The 20,798-nt window shown below is 34.6% G+C and overlaps 3 protein-coding genes across 3 annotated transcripts in view; 2 read left to right on the top strand and 1 right to left on the bottom strand.

Moving 5' to 3' along the window:
• LOC109724317 (60S ribosomal protein L19-3) lies at window positions 4,084-7,251 on the top strand. The gene is made up of 5 exons (XM_020253101.1): window positions 4,084-4,244; window positions 5,318-5,440; window positions 5,518-5,831; window positions 6,829-6,875; window positions 6,978-7,251. Exons 1-5 carry the CDS (start codon window positions 4,133-4,135, stop codon window positions 7,000-7,002), a joined length of 621 nt encoding a protein of 206 aa, XP_020108690.1. The 5' UTR covers window positions 4,084-4,132; the 3' UTR covers window positions 7,003-7,251.
• On the bottom strand, window positions 8,162-9,482 carry LOC109723911. The gene has a single exon (XM_020252419.1). It carries the CDS (start codon window positions 9,017-9,019, stop codon window positions 8,306-8,308), a length of 714 nt encoding a protein of 237 aa, XP_020108008.1. The 5' UTR covers window positions 9,020-9,482; the 3' UTR covers window positions 8,162-8,305.
• LOC109724089 (pectinesterase-like) overlaps window positions 18,264-20,798 on the top strand; it is a 5,942-nt gene continuing 3,407 nt past the window's right edge. The window contains exons 1-2 of the mRNA XM_020252759.1: window positions 18,264-18,741; window positions 19,160-19,528. Coding sequence (XP_020108348.1) covers window positions 18,285-18,741; window positions 19,160-19,528 — 826 coding nt within the window. The 5' untranslated portion in view covers window positions 18,264-18,284. The remainder of the gene's footprint in view (window positions 18,742-19,159; window positions 19,529-20,798) is intronic.

The following is a 20,798-nucleotide window of genomic DNA, read 5'->3' as shown; positions in this document are numbered from 1 at the left end:
AGAGAGATAGGCCGTTGGGGACGGCGAAGAGGGGCTGTGTGCGTTTACGAATTGGTGCTCGGGATTAGACTTGGTTTTTTTCTCCTGGACCATGGACCAATACAAATTTTTCCTGGACTCGGTGCACCGCGTCATCCGTGAACCGTCCGAGAAGTCCATTGCACTTGTTTTAAAAATTTTAATATTCACTTTTTTATAAGGCTAAATTACAGAAAATTTTTCTGTAAATATCTATTTTTTTTATTTTTCCTCTCTAAATTTTAATAAAAATATATATTTTATTCTCTCAACATTTCAAGTTGCTGGATTTAGCCTCTTTCCATTATGATTCCGTCACTATTTCATCAATTTTTTATAACTTATATCGAAAATACCTTTCCAAATGACAGAAAAATATTAAAAAATTTATTTTTTTCTTATAGAACATATAAAGATAATTTAATTATTTTGTCCTTTCCGTTAACGTTGTATCCCCCGAAAATAATTTTAAAATTTTAAGACGGCAAAATATAAATTTTTAAAAGTCGAAGAAAAAAATTAAAAAATGAGTATTTATATGAGAATTTTCTATAATTTAGCCTTTTTATAAACTCCAATTTACCTTTCTTTAATTTAGTATATTTTTACTTTACCATCCCATAGTTTAAAAAATTATACTTCACCGTCACGTAATTTAGTTATTTTTTCGTCATTTTGTATTTCAAAATTTATGCTTAACTAGCATGTAGTTATCAAAAAAAATTCAATCATATTTGATAGCACTTTTTTAGATTAAAATAAAGGTAAAAATATAGAATAATTAAGTGTGATTTTTTGAACTATATATGATAAAGTAAAATAAGCTAAACTATAGTGCAAATTAAATTTTACCTTATTTTTTCAAAAAAAAAAAAGTTTAATTGAAATCATCAGTTTTTACTTTGGTGGTTAACTTTTCTTTGCATTCGAATGTCTTATCTTTAATTTTATTTAAATTAAGATCCGATCATTAAAAATACAGTTATTTTTCAATACTTTTTCGATGAACCAAACAACCCCTTATATCTGAAGACCCCGGTGTATAGATTTTGGTCCACGCAATAATTTCTTGTAGATTGGAGCTATCATGGATTGAGTGTATCTTTTCCTTTTAAAAATTAAAATAAATAATAAAGTGTATTTTTGTGGCAATGATTATTATTATTATTATGACCACAAACCTCCACTCTCGGATTCTCTTGATCAGTGGGAAGTTTCAGATTTAAACTTAGGACTAGTGGACAAATTGAATAAAATTTTCCTTTAATTTTTGACCTGGATTTAAATTTCATCCTCAAATTTCAATATTTAAAACATCGTCCTTAGTTTAAATGAAATTTTAAGTCCAGATCAATCTTTAAGGGGCCATTTATTTTGATAATCAAAATGAATTCAATCCTAGTTGTTTCGGCTCGATTTTTTTGTGGTGGGAAAATTCAATTGTGCTTCTCTCGTTTTTATTTTATTTTTATTTTCTGTCGATGTTGACTTTAAAGAAGTTTATTATAAAAAAATAATAGTTTTCTTTTTTCTCCATCGAGTTTTTTGGAACAATTGTATAATCCTGTTATTGTTATTCCTTTTCCGATAAATCAGAGACATGTATTTTTCATAAATTATTTTCATTTAAATCAAATCAAAATATTTTTAAGGGAAAACTTCAAAAAACCCCCTCATGGTTTCAAGTTTTTTCACTTTAGTACCCTATGGTTTAAAATGTATCAAGTTAGTACCCTGTGGCTTCTCACTTTATCACTTTAATACTCTGTGGTTTAAGATGTATCAAGTTAGTACCTTGTGGTTTTACACTTTATCACTTTAGCACCCTGTGGTTTCACACTTTATCACTTTAGTATCCTATAGTTTAAAAAACCATAGGGTACTAACTTGATACAAAATTAAAACCACAGGGTGCTAAAGTGATAAAGTGCAAAACCACGGGTACTAACTTGATACGCTTTAAACCACATGGTATTAAAGTGATAAAGTGAGAAACCACAGGGTACTAACTTGATACATTTTAAACCACAGGATACTAAAGTGAAAAAACTTGAAACCACAGTGGGGGTTTTTGAAGTTTTTTCTATTTTTAAATATTATTTTGAGCTTGAGAATTTGGTCCATAGTGTTCGATTATTTAAATTTTAAAGGGTTGATTTTGTCAAAGCTTTAATGAAATGGAGCTTCTATAACCACTTAATTTGTGGCCAAAGTAAACTAGTATAATTCAACTTTGCACGTGGCGATCGAGAAACCATGAAGGCTAAGATAAATAGGAGTTGCGTGAACGTATCAAATTCTCATATCCATTTGAGTATTATTAATATTTTGCTTATTTAGTTTAATTACTTACATAGCAATGTATGTATAATTAACTATAATTAATTTAATTGCTAGTTAATTCTAAAATAATTAATCGATATACATTTGTTTGAAACTGAACTAAAATTTCAAGTCAATTATTAATAATCATAAAAATTAGTTCTATGTAACGCCTAAAAAGTCCCACATTAGATAATGTGAGAAATGGTGTTTTCGCCCAATAAATTATTAGTACTAATAGGTTGAATTATTAATGATCGAATAATGTGAAAGTATCCTAAAAGAACCTTACAAAGAATAATCTGAGTATTTCAGATAATGCGAAAAAAATGTAATAGCATTGGACGGGATCTTTTGCGCGAGTTATATGGGTCGACAACTCGACATCCTATGTGAAAGAGTGCAATGATCTCATATGGGTCGGTCGGCATCCCCACAAGATCCTACATGGGATAATGTGGGTGTTATATGGGTTGGGAGCACGTTCACCAAAGGCGAAAATGGGTTGGACCGAGATATGAGAGAGTGTAATAGCGTTGATGGTATTATACGTGTCGGATCGTTGGCGCTAACCATTAATCCCAAAAGCTCGAGTTATTAGAAATACGCAATTAATTCACTTAAAGCGTACAAATACAGCGCCCACGGGTCTCGATTATGACTTGACCCAATCAGCCTCACACCATTTCGAACATGACTTGGCTTGGCCAATTGAAGTCAACAATCCCCCCTTCAATATCTGCATATTTGCAGCATGCAAGAATCGAAATCGTGACCACTGGCTCTGATACCACTTGTCGGATCGTTGGCGCTAGCCATTAATTCCAAAAGCTAGAGCTGTTAGAATACGCAATCAATTCACTTAAAGCGTACAAATAAAGCATCCACGGATCTTGATTGTGACTCGGCCTAACCAGCCTCACGCCACTTCGAACACGACTCGGCCCAATCCAACTTCATGCCATTTCAAATATGACTTGACCCACACATGGCCTCCCGCCACAGGGCAGGATGCTGACCCATTTAAGCCAACAATACGGTCTTCTTATGAGACCCTACATGGAATGATGTGATAAAGTGTAACTTGTTATATAGGTCTGAATTTCTATAAGATCCCATATTCGATAATGTGAAAGAGTGTAATGATGTTATATTATAAAAGTTGTATGTACGTTACCAAAGGTGAAATTGGGTAAGACTGAATTTTTGGGTCTAGAACGACCCTTAGGCCGAAACTAATCTAATCCCGACCATTCTGTACCAGAGAATGAACCTATCTAAATTTTAAATTTTTTTAAAATATTATTTATTTTTAAAATTTAATATTAATTATATAAAATATATAATTCTTTATTTACTAAATAAGTTTTAGATATTTTTAGGTGTTATATTCAATAGTTTTAAATTATTCAAAATTTAAATAATATTATTTATAAAAAATATAATTATAAATAAATATAAAAAATTCGAGCTATACCGGGCCGGGCCGAAACAGGTCCTATCCCATCCGTCGTAAGATCGGCCCATTTTACACCCTACCCGCTATCCGTACGAGTCATTGCGGCACACCGTGAATCACCATCCGTCCAGCTAGCCTTGATTCGATCCCTATCGTCCATCATTTAACGGCGACGATTAAACACTGGCTCGTTGGACGACGCACCGGAACCGTCCGAAATGCCAAGATGAAACCCTAATCCATTCGCCCCCGTCGAGCTATAAAACCCTAATTCCGCCGCATTTCACAAACCCTCACAAAGGTTGAGAGAGAGAGACCTAGGGCGCGGCAACAATGGTGTCGCTGAAGCTCCAGAAGCGGCTCTCTGCGAGCGTGCTCAAGTGCGGGAAGGGGAAGGTGTGGCTCGATCCCAATGAGGTCAACGAGATCTCCATGGCCAACTCTCGTAAGCTTCTCTCCTACCTTTTTGATGAGATACAGTGATTCGTCATCTAGGGTTTTGGTCAGGGTTGTGGTTTTTGCTTCCCTGTAGATCCTGTTATGTCGATGAATGATTGATGTAAACTCTCGTGTTTTCTTTTTCTGTGTGTTTTTGATGAAAGTAATTGATTTGATAGGGAACGGTGATTACTATTTGTGCTGTGAAATATAGCGAAAACATCGAGGAGAATAGTGTGTGGTTACTATAGATTAAGATGTGGTTTTGGCACTAGAGTTAGCTTTTTTTGTGTGTGTTCTCGCAGTTTATTGCATTACTAATCATTTTGTTAATTAAGATGTTTAATTTATGTTTCTTAGTATAAGCTTATGCAATGAGGACAAATCGAATGTAAAATTTTGGAGCAATGATCAAATTTTAACTAGAGGAGCACTGATATCTGCGTGGAATTGGATTCATGGCTTTTAATAGATTGGTTTATGTAAGATGGGATTTTATCTATGATAACATTTTGCTGTTTTAGTGAACCATGGTCGTTAAAACAAACTCTCGTATCAGTGATAGCTAGTGCTTTGGTCTGAATTTGGCTTGAAATCAACTTTTGGTTTTAAGAAATGGTTTGGCAACAACCCATGGTTTTGAGTTTGGGGTGGGAGGGGGAGGGGGGGGGATTGAGCCGATCATGACAAGTCGTATGCATAGATCACTTTGTGTTCTCGTAGATATAAGTTAATATTTTCTAATAATGTTGATGTTGATACTGATTTCATTATTATCTCCACTACCATTACTACATTACATGCTGAGGTGGTTAACAATTAGTGGCACTTAACTTAGAATCAAAGATTTAGGCATTATTATCTTTTTTAATACCGTATGTGTCGGATTCCATCATTCAACGGTTAGAGAATATGACTATTATCTCCACTACTGTTACTAGCGGATTACTGATAGCAAGTAGAGAATATGACTAAGCTATCTATTGCACCTCGTTGACGAGCCCCTTTCAATCAAAGCATAGAGAATATGGTTAATTGTTCTTCGGTTCCAACTATTTACTTGTTTCTCTTTTACTTCAGGCCAGAATATTCGTAAGTTGGTGAAGGATGGGTTCATTATTAAGAAACCAATGAAGATTCATTCAAGGTCGCGTGCACGCAGAGCACATGAAGCCAAGCAAAAGGGTCGTCATTCTGGATATGGTATGTTTCATTCTCCAGAATGTTGGTACGATTGTGTGGAAATATACGATCATTATCGGGATGCTTTTGTTTTGCAGGTAAACGCAGGGGTACGAGAGAGGCTAGGCTTCCAACTAAGATTCTCTGGATGAGGAGAATGCGCGTTCTCAGGCGTTTGCTGCGCAAGTACCGCGAAGCAAAGAAGATTGACAAACATATGTACCACGATATGTACATGAAGGTCAAGGGTAATGTCTTCAAGAATAAGAGGGTACTTATGGAGAGCATTCACAAATCAAAGGCTGAGAAGGCGAGAGAAAAGACTCTCTCTGATCAGTTTGAGGCTAAGCGGGCTAAGAGCAAGGCGAGCAGAGAAAGGAAGATTGCCCGGAGGGAGGAAAGGTTGGCTCAGGTAAGATAAAGTAGTCGTTCGCTTTTTCTTGAGTCATCTATAATTGATTCTCTTGAATCTGTTTCGTACTTCATTACTAAAATTTACAGTAGTTCTGCAGCTCCTTTCTGATTACATAAAACATGTATTTCTGTTTAGGCTGTAAACACAACATATGTTATACCCACTGTTTAGGTTAGCACATTCCTTTTCTGGAGACATTTCTCTGCAGTATTGGCGTGAAATGGCTCTTTAGGTGTTCCACAATAAAATTTTGCTGCACTTGTAAGATCTTTTTAGCTAAAGTGATTTCTGTAAGAATTAGTATAGTCAGGATCAACCTTTTTACGGTCTAGATTATGCCACACAGATCAAAAGTAACTTTTTCGATTCAGGTTGCATGTTAGGTTTGGGTCATCTAAAATTGTATAATATTTTTATGAATTTGATAGTCTCACGTGAAAATCCAATCCAGGTGGTCCCTTTTTAGGATATTGCTTGTGCTTTCTAGGTTTGTTCCCTGGTATCATCTAAGTTTGCACGTCGGTGGTGGTTTTTGTAAATATTTGATTGTCTAATGTTTAATTCAAGATCTCTTTCCATGATCTAAATTATCAAGACTTGATACACTAATGATAACACACATTTGAATCCACACTTGTTTCATTTTTAGTTACATTGTGAATTGTTCGTTATAAGGCATATTTCGGACTTGCATCCTCTGTTACTTGAACTCGATGTCTGTCTGTTTGTCAAGAATTTTAAGTTGGGACAAATTGCTGGCAAATTCTCATCTTAAGGGGAGTTGTATCAATCGCCATTTTCCGGACTAGTATTGAATTAATTTTCTCGATTGTGGTACTTAACCATTCCAAGTATTACACTGCAGTTGATGTTGGTTAAAATTTTTTACAGATTAAGTACAAAAAAAATGTTTGGAAGCTGACTTGCTGTCCTCTAGAGTCATTATTTTCTGTCAAATGATTTGTTTTTGTGTTTTACTCTGATGCTTAAACAGGGTCCAGGGGAACGACCAGCTGCTGCAGCACCTGCTCAAGCAGCCGAGTAAGGATCTTCCTGATTCTCTCTCCTTCCTATATATATCCTATGATAAATATTTGATCAGTAAAAGTAAATTCCTTCAAATTTTTTTCCCCTCCTATGCAGGGCACCTAAGAAGGGAAAGAAGTGAAGCTTGAAAGCATGAGTAGTATCAGACCACCTATATCAGATCTTTTTTGAATTTTGAACTTTGTATTCGTTTCCTTTAGCTGTTTGTTCTATCAGACCCTTGTCCTTAACTTTTTAAGTAGCTCTCCGAAGACTTGTGTATTAATTATTTTTCAAATTTTGTGCTTGAATATGACTATGTTTACATTGTTTCTCCGCCGAGTTGACACTAGTTGTGGTTTCAATCTAGGGCGTTGGCATATTTTGTTTTGCTTTTTTGGTTTCAGAAATGTTATGTTATTCTGCACGTCAAAAGCTGTGTGCGATAGGAAATATGTTTGGAAAAGTGGAAGCATGATTTAATGCAGTATAATTTCATAGTAGAAACTCTGATTTTCGGTTCTGGTCATAGTTCTAAGGGAAAATTTTAAATACCCTTATGTGATTTTACACTTTCTCACTTTTCACTTTAGTATCCTGTGGTTTAAAGAAAGAATATAAGTTAGTATCCTGTAGTTTTGTACTTTTTCACTTTAGTATCTTATGGTTTAATATTACGTTAAATTATATATAAAATACTTCAGATATTCTATCTAAGTTTATCAAATATTTATTTTAGTATCCTTTAGTTTTAACTTTGCCACTAACGAAAAAATATTCCCCCGAATAAAAAAAAAAAAAAACTGGCTGTCCCTAGAGCAAGTAGTAAAGGACTTGGTGGTTGGTACCCTAGATTAAAGTTCGAATCTTAGTTGATTCACATTTTCAGTTAAATTTATTTCTAAATAAAATAAACGAAGCGAGTAGAATGCTACCTATCTCTAAGAAAAGAAACAAAAAAAAAAACCACACGATACTAACTTGATATAAAAATAAAACCACAAGATATTAACTTGATACACTTTAAACTACAGAGCACTAAAGTGAGAAAAGCACTAAAGTGAGAAAGTGCGAAACCACACGAGGTATTTGAAGTTTTCCCTAGTTCTAAACCCTCCTTTTGTCAAACAATCGTACAATTAGGAGCCATTTATTTGCACACAATTATAAACACGTGTAATTAAAAAAAAAAAGCAGTTTTACACATTTGCTCCTACATTGTACAATTTGATTCCAATTAGTAAATTTAAATCTTTTTTTTTTTGCCTTGCATTCAATCACACCTATATTGTAATTTCAAATACTGCAAAGCGAGTCAAACAGCTCCTTATTTCTTTACTTGCCTGTACATTACAGAACTGGTGAGACAGAGCCACTTTACTCTGCTGTACACAAACCATGCTCGATGGACAACTAAGATTGAAACCTTTTTCATCGTGCGGCGCTCATATATAATATGAGCCGCCTCGGAAACGCTCCTTCCGCTGCCGGAGCAGCCGCGCGAGCGCGCGCGAGTGGGGCAAGTCGGGATCGCCCCGGGCGGCGGCCTCCCTGAACATGGCCTCGGCCCGCGCCAGCGCGTCGTCGACCGTCTCCTCCACCATCACCCCTCTCCCCTCCCCTCCTTCCATGCCCACCACCACCACCACTCCCCTGTTTATCGGCTTCCTCGTGTCCACCATCTCCACCTGCGACAGCGGCGACGGCTTGTGCTCCCTATAATACGCCTCGTTGTCATCTCCCTCCTCCCCCTCCTCCTCCTTCGCCGGGGGCGGCGCCGCCGCCGCCGCCTCCGCTCCCGCCGCGCTCAGCGGCGCCGCGCCATCGACGCCGACGCACGACGCCGCCTCCAGCGCTCGCGCCGCCGCCGCCGCCGCCGCGGCGGTGGAGAGGCGGCGCTTTTGCTGGAGCGATGGGGCCCGCGTATCGGCGGGGCCCACCTCGCGGGACTCGAGCTTGGGCGAGGGCGCGAATGGGGGTGGGGCCCGATCCCTCTCCTCCTCTTCCACGGTGGTGGGAGGGGGGACGTTGTCGGGTACGTTTTGGGGTACCCCTTGCTTGGGGGAAGGGGAAGCGGAGGTGGCGGCGGTGGCACGTGCGAGGTTGTTAGGGAGGAGTTGGCGCGTGCGGAGGAGGCGGAGAGCGCGGAGCGAGTGCATGGTTTTTTTTCTTTTTTTTTTTCCCGATATTATATTTTATCCTTCGAAATTGTCGCTGCTGTAGGGCGTGAAGGGGTTTGGGGGATTTTAAAGGAGCCGTTGAAGAGTCTAGAGAAGAGAAGAGACGACCAGTCGACACGTGGCGGTTCGAGAAAGCGCTGGAAGGGCGAGGACGCATCGAACCATCTAGTCCCCGACACTGAAGTACACTGCCACACTGGTGAGAGAGTTATTTTTTGCCCGCACCAGGTCTATCCGTACGCATCATGCACCGGACCAAAATTTTAAATACTAAAATCAAAAGCCTAATTCGATATGTGCGATTTACACGATTTATACCGTTTATTTATGTATAATAAAAAGCCACGTAGTTTGGAAAAGATTCCTAAAAGGAATTAAGCTGTCTCAATAATCAACGATAAAAAAAAGAAAAGAAAAGGATTGTCCTTTCAAATGTGAAAATTACATATCTGAAATTGCATTTGTGAGAACTAGGCTTCCAAAGTATATACGGCTATTTATTCGCTAATTAAATCTTAAGTACTTTTTAAAAATTTTATTCAAAATTTTAATATATATCTTAAATCATATATAGTTGCAAAAAGAATAAAGCTACAAAGAACTAAAAGAAAAAGTAAGTGGGCTTATGAGGGCTATGCCGTGTCATCCCATAGTCTGGGCCCGGCCGGGCCGGGCCGTAGGACCAAACTCTCGATTCTCAAGAACCAAAAAAAAAGAGAGGTAAAAACGTACATAATTTATCTGAATTATGAATCATTTTGAAACATCTACTTAATTTTTAAAAATTTTGATTTTACTATCAAACTTTCAATTTATTTGATTTGAGTTAGTCAATTGTACTTTAATTTCAAAATTTAGGCTAAGTGCTTACTTCAATAAATTTACAGTTACAGGAATTACACGAAGTATACTAACTAAACTTGTAAAGATAAATGACACATTCAAATTTTAAAGTTAAAGTATTACTGGTTAACTAAAAAAAATTAAATTAAAAGGTTGGTTAGTAAAATCATAATTTAAAAAGATTGGATAGCTGATTTAGAATGGTCCATAGCTCAAGTAAATTCTGTACACTTTTACCCCAAGGAAAAAAGGCTTGACCAAAAGAAACATACGCAATTAAGTCGCGGCCGAAGGCGGCCCACGACGATCGGGCCTTAAAAAGTGGATTTCAGGGCCCAATAACAAAGTTTTGTAAGCAGAGTCGAAGCAGAGTAGCAGCTACACCACATCATTTATGTTCAACTAATTATATTTCTTTTTCAAAAAAGTTTAATAAAAATATTATTTTAAAAAAAAATGATGAAATAGATGGAAACAAAAAAACTAATTTAATTGACCGGAGATAATAGATCATGCCAGTGACTGTCACATTTTATAACTTTTTTTTGTTGCTAAGTTCGATCGATCTCGTTACTTGTGTTGTCTCAATCTCTTTGGACAATTTTACTCTTACGATAGGATTTAGTGGGCAGAATCTGACACATGTCGGTGGCTATTAACTTGTGCTTGGTACCCTCCGCTTGTCACGGGGTGAACAGTACATTATTATTATTTTTTTCTTTTTTTTTTTTTTCATCTAGCCACTCGTATTTTTTTTACAAATAGTTTCACGAAATTTTTAATCATAAAACTGATTTTATTTCTGTCACGCAAGCACCACGTTAGCGGCTGGCTAGTATAAGTTAAACACGATAAATTATTCATTGTATTTAAACTAAACTGTACTGTAGAATTATTTGAGTTCTTCTACACTACAGAACTTGTCTTTTAATCAGTCCGTCCATAACCGTGTTTAACTTAACCTTCCACAACCGTTGATGTTGCGCTTATATATATGCCGGGAATAGAGCAAATTTTGTACTTACAAATTTTGTAGGACTCTTTGTGGAAAAAAAAAAATTTAAGGGAAAACTAAATACAGAAAAAAGCTCCTTTTAGTAGGATCAAAAGTATATAACTTATGGGAACTAAAATTATTTTAACCTTACCGTCCAAATTTCTAAATTTTAATTATACTTTTTAATTGTTTAATTTAATTGGTCAATGATATTTTTATTTTAAAATTTAAGCTAATTATTCATTCTAATAAATCTATAATTGTAAACATTGTATGAAATATATTAATCAAACCAGTAAAGATAAAAAATGCATCTAAATTTTGAAGTCAAAATATCGTTGACTAATTCAAATCAAATAAATTGAAATGATGGATAGTAAAATTAAAATTTTAAAAGATTAGATAGCTAATTCAAAATGATTTATAGTTCAGATATTTTCTATATATTTTTATCTTATTATTGTTATTATATTTTTTTTGAGTGACGGAGAAAATTGACAAGTAAATTTAAATAAGCAATGCTTTCCATACACCTTATAGTATGTGTAAATCTTCCATCTTAGCCTTTTTGTGCTATATATTATTTTACTCGTCTTATCAAAATTTTTTTTTTATCCCATAAATCTCAACAGAGATATTTATCAATCCTTAGATGCAAGGATGTAAGATGCCAACTCTTATGTCTAAAGTCAGTCAAAAAAATTATTATAATTTATGTCTAAAGTCAGTCAAAAAAAAATTATTATAATTTATTTCTCAAAAGAAAAAAATTGAGTGACTTAAGATATAAATGATATAATATAACTGCCGCATAAAAGACCATGTCTTTATAGAGAGTGCATATTTTACACTATTGATTCAAATATTGAAACTATCCTATGGAGGTTACTGAAAAAAGAAAAATGATATGACAGGTAGGTTAATGTAGTCCACAAAGAACTTGTAAGTGTAAATTTTATGATTATAAATAAAGTGTATGAATAGCATTACTTTTTGGTTGACTGCTTGATCTGTTTTACATTAACGGTGTACAGAAAACTTATAAATATTATGAACATCTTTGCTTTACCGAATTTCAACGGTAAGTATTTATTTATGTTGTCTCGTTTGCCGTAAATTAGATTCTTTCGCACAAGACGTCTCTCTAGAAATGTATTACAAATGTCTTAAAATCAAAATTAAATATAATTTCTAATAGTAAACTAAAAAATATTTTTTCCTACTGCTAATTTTTGAGACTACTTAACATTTAAGTAATAAATTTTTAAAATTATATTTGTTCTGTATAAGACTATTGCAAGTCATACTAATTCAATTTGGTTTAGATTTAGGTTCCATGCATGTTACTGTACCTGTTTGCGATGTGCGGAAAATAATTTCATTAACTCGAGCCACATATTAATTATTTTCGGCAACGTGAACCCGGTCCACGCTGTTAAAACATGACTCTAAGTCAATTAAATTTTTTATTTTGAAAATAAAATATAATAATTTTTTTAAAAATAAAATTATGATAGAATCAAAAATTTAAATATTGTGGTACGGGATCGTGACATAAAATTGTTGATACGGTACGGTGCGTACAGAGTAGTACCGATACATGTCGGTCACAAAAAATATATATATGCCGATACAAAATGACATGAAGTATTTATTTTTTTTAGCAACAATATACTATAATTACTTATTATGTATCTTTATTAAATATTTTAAATTTTATTAAAAAACTTATGATTAATTTTAAAATGATAGAGTTTTAAATCATGACATCGACACGGAAACTGTATCGTATCGATATCTTGTTGGTATAATACGATATGGTGAATACAACCCGTATCGATGAGCATTTAAATTTTCGAAAAGAATGTTGAAACTTTCGATATAAATTTAATTAATTAAAATATAGATAATATGATGTTATTGTTATATTTTAAATTTTTTTTAGCGCCCTCAAGTTTTACGTGGCGTTTAAATGACATGAGTACGGCACGTGTGTCGGCCGCACGTGGCGATGTTGCGCTCACGTGCCGTGACATGTAAGATCGTTACACCGTACGTTGACTTTGAATGATTGTGGGTGGATATGCGAAACATTTACGATGATCAAAGAAACAACCAAAAACAAGCTTGCTTTTTTGGTTGGAAAAAAATGATTTATTCTTTTTGGAAATATTATTTTTATATTCTTGTAACGCCTAAATTAATTAAAATGCTTTCTATGATGATCACACATTAACATTCGGAGAGACTTGCAAAATAGGACTTAGAAATGTTATGATGTAACACAAATAGTTTTATATGCTATTATTATATTTGTAAGAAAAAGATAATACGTACACTATTTGATTCTTTTATTTTTTTGTTATTAATTAAACTTACAATGAGAAAGAGAATCTAAATCATCGGTTATGTTCAGTATAATTTAAAAGTTATTTGTCATAGAAATTTGTAAATTTCGAACACCAATTTCTAATAAGTTAAATAATAGTTCTTTCCATACTTTTTATTCTTGGGTTTATTTGACCCATAAATAATGAGGTTTTAAAACTTATATGTTCCTTTTATGTGTAGGCTTTTTAGTAAATATTAATTTTGAGATATTAATCATTAAATATTAGGTGAGGTGCCCGAGATATATATACAGATATATAAAATCCAAATAATAATTGTTTTTTGTATTACATATGTCAATGCATTTGAGTGTGGTTTTGAGAAAGTGACACTACAATCCTATGGACATGAGTTACGTTTTAAGTTGTGGTTGCTTAATTTGATCAGCAAATGATGTCACTGGGGTTAGAAACTGATGGTATAGATCGATATGAGATGGATCCAGAAAAAAATAAAAAATAATAATAATAATTTCATACAGATTTTTATAAATATAGTGAATGACAAATATATTTTTACAAAGTTCGACTTCTATATATTATTTCTGTAAAAGTTCTGATATTTTTAAATATGTCCGTCTGGTTTGTTACTTTTAGAGAACTGTTTATATTTTTAAGTTTGCTATCACAAATATATTCCTCCAAATGCTATAAAAGTGTAATATAAAAGAATAAAAATGTCAAAAACTAATTAGACTTAAGTATTTAATTTATGGTGAACTAAATTTTTTTAACGGATTCTAACGGTAGAAACATATTCGAAAATATCAAAACTTTTCAATCAGAATCAAGCAGAATGCAACACATGTTCAAAACGAAGAGTTTTTTTTATTTGTTTTTAATTTAATCTCTATTCAATAATACATTGCATGTTTCAATTTTTTTAAAACTTAATTTTGAATAAAAGTAAAAATAATACGTGACAATAAATCAGAAGCTTCTAATAGTGATTACTTTTCACCTTTGACATTGATAGGAATATATATATATATATATATATAATATGCGGTTAAATGCATACAGGTTCCGCAAACATTGTCAATTGCGGAATATATCCCTCTCAAACGGAACCCATAAGTTATCCCTGCAAAAGTCTAAAGTTATGCAGATATGTCCCTGCGTTAAGGCTGTTAGAAATTTCGTTAACCACGGTTAAAGTACTTAACATGTTAATTATAAGATAAATTTACGATCCTACCATTCTTCTTCTTCCCCATCTTCTTCTTCCCCTCTTCGTCGCGGCAGAGGCGGCGGCGGCAGCGACGGCGGCGACGCGCGAACCCTCTCTCTTCTTTTCTCCTCTCCTTCCTCTTCCCTTTCCCCCTCTTCCTCTCCCTCTTCCTCTTTCCCTCTTTTTCATCACCCCGGCGGAGAAGATGCGACGGCGCGCGGCGAACCCCTCCCTCTCCCTCTTCTTCTTCCTCCCTCTTTCTTTTCCTCTTCTCATTCCTTTCCCTCTCTCGTCGCCGGCGAAGGAAGAGATGCGGCGGCGCGCGCGGCACGAACCCTTTCCCCCTTCACTTCTCTTCCCTCTTCCTCTCCCTCTTCCTTCCTTCCTTCCCTTCTTTTTCTTCCTCTCATTCTTTCTCTTCCTCTTCTTTGTCGCCGCGCGAGCTCGACCCGCGCCTTGCCAGCCATCGCTCGGCGGCCGAAGAGGAAGAGGAAGAGAAAGAGAGGGGGAAGATGCTTTTGGAGGGAATATTTGTGAGGGCAAAATGGTCATTTCACATGAAACTGTTTAAAAAATAAACATTCTCTACAGATGTTAATCAGAGGGACATATCTGCATAACTTTTGGACTTTTGCAGGGATAACTTATTGAGTTTCCGTTTTGCAGGGATATTTCCGCAATTGACTATGTTTGCAGGGGACCGTGTATGCATTTAACCTATTATATATATATATATATATTATATATATATATATATATATATATAATATATATATGAGAGAAAGATAGTATGTCTCCGTTTCGTTTTATTTTTATTTTTTTAAAATAAATTTTAAATAAAATATGAATCAATTGAAATTCGTATTTAGAATCTCAAATGCTAATTATCAAATTTTTTGTCATTATTGTTAGATTGGACTCCAGCTGTCCATTGTCAGGAAATGATCAGCTTTTGGTCCTTGGAAAAGGAAGTGATATAGGTTTGCCAGTCAGTTGTGATTTTTCAATCTGCTTGGATCATTCAAACTACTGCAAGGGTTCTGGGCAGAGTTTCTACAATCCAAATGCAAAAAAAAAAAAAAAAAAAAAAAAAAAAAAAAAAAAAAAAAAAAAAAGAAGGGACGTAGAATAAGCAATCTCATCTGCTAATGTTGAAGGTGAATAATACTGTATTGAATATAAATATTAAAAGAGAAATACTCTAAAATTTTTATTTTAGAATATTTAATATATTATTGATCGTACTGGCATATATAATATATATATATATATATATATATATATATATATATATATATATAATATAATATTATATATACATTATAAGTTCGGCTATTATACTCTTATGAGTACTATCGCTCTTGTACTTATAAATTGTTTTCAATGATAGAGCTTTCAAATCGACGATCCATACCGTTAAACATTATCTAGAGTATTTAAAACTTCTAGAAATCAATTTTCATAATTTTTCGACATCATTTACCTTACGATCCAAAGCTCACAAAATTGATAATTTTTAACTGCCGGTATGCGATATTTGCTAGTTTAACGGTGTAAAAGAATCGGAATAGATTGAATTGTTTATAGAAAATTCTATTCACGACCAAGATAAAGATGAATAACTCCGATTTAAATTGAAGGATCGGATCATACATTTTTAGGACGTCGTTTAATTTTGACCGTTTATTTTATGCCCGTTTGATAAGCTTTATTATGATTTCGAAAAATTACGAAATTTATTTTCTAGAGGTTTCAAATACTCTAGATCATGTTTAACGAAGTGGATTGTCGATTCGGAAGCNGAGGTTTCAAATACTCTAGATCATGTTTAACGAAGTGGATTGTCGATTCGGAAGCCCCATCATCAAAAACAACTTATGAGTACGAAGGGCCAAATACACATAAGAATATAGTAACCCTACTATATATATATATATATATATATAAATTAAAATTTAAAATTTAAAATTTAAAATATAAAGATGGTATTTAAAATTTAATAATAGTATTTAAATGTAGTAACTAATATTTCGAATATAATAATAATATTATTATATATGTCATTAATAATTTTGTAGTGTTCCTTCCAGGGTACTTATAAAAGCACTCATATTAAAAATATCATTATCTTACAGTTTACGCTCTTTGAAAAAAAATAATTATTATATATAATTTAATATAATATCAGAGCATCAGACGACTTAAATTTTTTAAGAAAAATAATTATTTTATATATATAGTTTAACATACAGATATCAGAGTGGTAGGACTATATATATATATATAGAGTTGGACTGGGCTACTATTGGTAGCAAAATTTCATTATTGCTACCAGTTTTTTAGCCTTTGGATCAAGTCTTTTCATTATTTCTAACCATTAGATTAAATGCTATAACCCAGTGGGAACCACTCAACCCTAGGGGGACCACTCAACTCTAACCGACTAATATCATCCTGACCCTACAAGTTTTCATCCAAGGGTTAAAAACTTGATAGCAAAAAGCATATTTTACTATTAATAGTATTCCAGCCTAATTCTATATATATATATATATATATATGCAAGGATACTTTTCAGTTTATGAGTTTATAAGGTACGTAGCTCAAAATGTTTCTCAACAGATTATAAAAATACAAAGGAAGCCTAAACTGCTTTCATCTTGTACCCTTAGTTCATTTTTCTTATTGAATGAAGCAAGTAGCGTGCTACTTATTTCTCAAAAAAAAAAACAGATTATAAAAATACTAAAATAAATTCATCTAATATTTCAGTTGTGTGCATGATTAATCAACCCAAACTTTACTACATCGTGCATGACGATATACGAAGAAAAAAGTTCTTTGTAACAAGAATCTCATACAAGCACGCAATGTAGGATATGTACCTTCAATTAATCAAATGTCATTATCTACATCAATAATATATAAATATAATATTCTGCAAAATTCGTAATTTTGTTACATATCAACAAGCATGTGAAAAAGAGTTCTTACATGTCTCACTGTTCTCAGATTCTCATTTCTCAACTATCAAGAAGAAGATCGTTTACACTGTCCTAAAATATTATTTTTAGATAAAAATGTACTGAGCAATAAAATTGGATCCTTTGTTTATTTTGTTTACTGACATTTCTCCACTTTTGCATAGTTTCAATGCATCTATTTTCGGCACTTGACATTGAAATTCGAGTTAAATATTATAAAATGATCTAAATTTTTGATCAAATTTAGTAGAAATGTACAGAATCATCGGAACGAAGGATAAATATGCTGGTAATTGAGAAGAACCTTTCTCATACATAAAATTCAGTCTTTTCATGAAATTTTTTTTAATTATTTAAAAATAAATATAATAATTATGATTATTTTTTAAAAAAAAGAGTAATAATTTATGGGCCATTGACAATTTAAGATGTCCAAGCATATATTAATCTCCTCTTTGCGAAACACCCTATATTCCGTTACGACAATAATAGAACATAAAAAAAACTTTAATGGGGAGCTTTCTAATAATATCTGATCGAAAAATTTTGATCTGCTATCATGTGTCAAGTTTATCTTCTTTTTAAAAATTATAATTTTTTTTATTTTAAAATTATTAAATTATTTTAAGATTATTGAATAAAAGTAAAATTAAGACGTGTCAGAACATTGGAAGCTTTTCAAGGAGACAGTAATGAATAGCTGGTTATCCACCAAACCCAATCTAGCTCCTTGCTTACATTTATGGCAAAATTCGACATTTCAAACACCACACCCTCCCCCCTCATTTAACATTCTCTCTCTCTCTCTCTCTCTCTCTCTTTAACATTCATTCTCTCTCTCCGTCTCCGTCTCCGTCGCATGCAAGAGTCGGCGACTACTGCCGCCGCCGCCGCATTGCGGTACTGCGACGGGGCGCTCCACCGCGAGCTCTGCGTGGCCGCGGTGGCCGCCGTCCCCGACGCCGGCAACAAGACGCTGCCGGAGGTCATCTCCGCCGTGCTCGGCCGCGCCGCCGCCGCCGTGCGCGCCGCAGCCGCCAACTGCTCCGCCTACCTCCGCTCCGACGCCCGCCGCGGCGGCGGCGGCCTCCTCCTCTCCGGCGCGCTCACCAACCAGTACACCTGCCTCGACGGCTTCGCCTACGGCGGCGGCGACTCGGGAGTGAGGGTGCGGCCGTATATACAGGGGAGACTCTATCACGTGGCCCACCTTCTGAGCAATTCCCTCGCCATGGTCACGAAGCTCCCCCGGCGGCGGCAGCGCCGCCACCGGAGGCCGGCGAGGGAGGCGTTCGAGGGCTACGGAACCTTTTCTGGTAGGAAAATAATCGAATTCTCTAAAAACTTAAGCTGACATGAAATGTATTTTACGCATCGCAGTTAATTTGCATGGATTGATTTTGATTGCATGTTCTATTCATTCTCTGATTTGAAAAGTTATATTTTATTATTTTATTGCAATAAAGAGACTAAATTTATCATTTAGTAAATCTAAAATTATAATATTTCGATACATGAAGTTTGTTTATTAAAAAAAATATTTTTAAGATGAGGCAAAGTACAAATAGGCTAAACCAAATGATAACGTACATAGCTAAAATTTACTTTTTTTAAAAAATTAAATAAAAGACTAGACGAATTTTTCTTATTGCTTTTCCGTCGTATAAAAATAATAAAAAATTTAAGTTATCAGAGAACGGTATTTTTATCGATCATTTGTACTTTAATATTTAGGTAAATTTCCCAAATGGGTATCGGCCGGCGATCGGAGGTGGCTACAGACGGCGTTGGCACCGGCACCGGCACCGGCGGCGACGCCGGCACCGGCGCCGGGGGCGAACTCGACAATGCAGGCTGACTTGGTGGTAGCGAAGGACGGGAGCGGGAACTTCACGACGGTGGGGGACGCGGTGGCGGCGGCACCAAACAACAGCGCCGCGCGGTTCGTGATCTACATAAAGGCCGGCGGGTACTTCGAGAACGTCGAGGTCGGGAAGAGCAAGACCAACATCATGTTCGTCGGCGACGGCATCGGCAAGACGGTCATCAAGGCCGGCCGGAACGTCGTCGACGGCTCGACCACTTTCCGGTCAGCCACCGTCGGTAAGTTTAACCCACCACTTTTTACTGCAGTGCAAGTGATTGCGGTATTGTTGTTGTTATGTCTAGATTAGAGATGTTAACGGGTCGGATTTAGAGCGGATTCTTAAAAATCCAAACCCGAATCTAACTCCAAATCCAAAATCCGAATTCGAATTCGCGGATTTTAAAAATCCATACCTAAACCCGAACCGGACCAAAAACCAACCCGAACCCAAAATAATTATTTCTCATTTTAATATTTCAAAATATATTATATTAAATTTAAATTTTAAAAATGCAAATTCAAATATAACATCAAATTTTTATATATATATATATAATATAATGTAAAATAAATTCGGGTTCGGATAGGATACAGTCAAATTTCATATTAATATTCATATTCATCGAATTTTTATTTTTGATACCTATATCCGAAACTATATCTATTTAGTATCGAATAAATTCGCTCCGTTCAGATTCGAATTCAAATAAAATTTCAGGTATCTGTACCCATTAACATTTCTAATCTAAATTTCTGTAGATTTGAGAGCTCAGATAACAACCAATATCTAACTCCTTTATCTCTAGAGACGGTGGATAACAACAACAGACAATTTTGAAACAGACACTGCATACCTCATTTTGTTTTGATTTAAGTTATTTTAATTTATATAAAATAAAAACATTTACTAAATTTTATGATGATTTTATCATGTGCAGCTTTTCCGGCTTTAATTTCAGCCTATAAAACTGGATTTATTAGCAATGAATAATAGATAGCTAATGCAATACAAATTAGCTTATGAAAGTAATTAACTAAAGGGGTTTTTTTGCAAATAGCCCCCTGAGCAATTTTTATTTTAAAAATAGTCCTATCAAAATTAAAATTGCAAAAATGGCCCTGTCTCTGCCACGCAGGCGCCACGTCAGCGCCACGCAGGCAGAACTAGGGCCAGGGTATTAAGTTGAACACGGTGAATCATTCACCGTGTCTAAACACGGTGAATAGTTCACCGTGTTTCTTACGTATTTTTTGTATATTGAAAAGTGGAATAAGGAGTAGGGATGTCAATAGATATGGATATTCGAAATATTATCCGAATCCAAACCCGAATAAATTATATATATATACGTAATTTATTTTTGTTTATTTATACAATATATAAAATATTTAATAATTTTTATTCCTTAGATCTTCATCCAACGGTATAGATTTTTAAAACCCGCTGGGTTGGATGAAGATCTAAGAAATAAAATTATTAAATATTTTATATATTGTATAAATAAA

Source organism: Ananas comosus, linkage group 18 (assembly GCF_001540865.1).
Source record: "Ananas comosus cultivar F153 linkage group 18, ASM154086v1, whole genome shotgun sequence".
In the NCBI taxonomy this organism is placed as follows: Eukaryota; Viridiplantae; Streptophyta; class Magnoliopsida; order Poales; family Bromeliaceae; genus Ananas; species Ananas comosus.
Note: the sequence above shows the minus strand (reverse complement) of the source record. Positions and strands in the feature narration are given on the sequence as shown.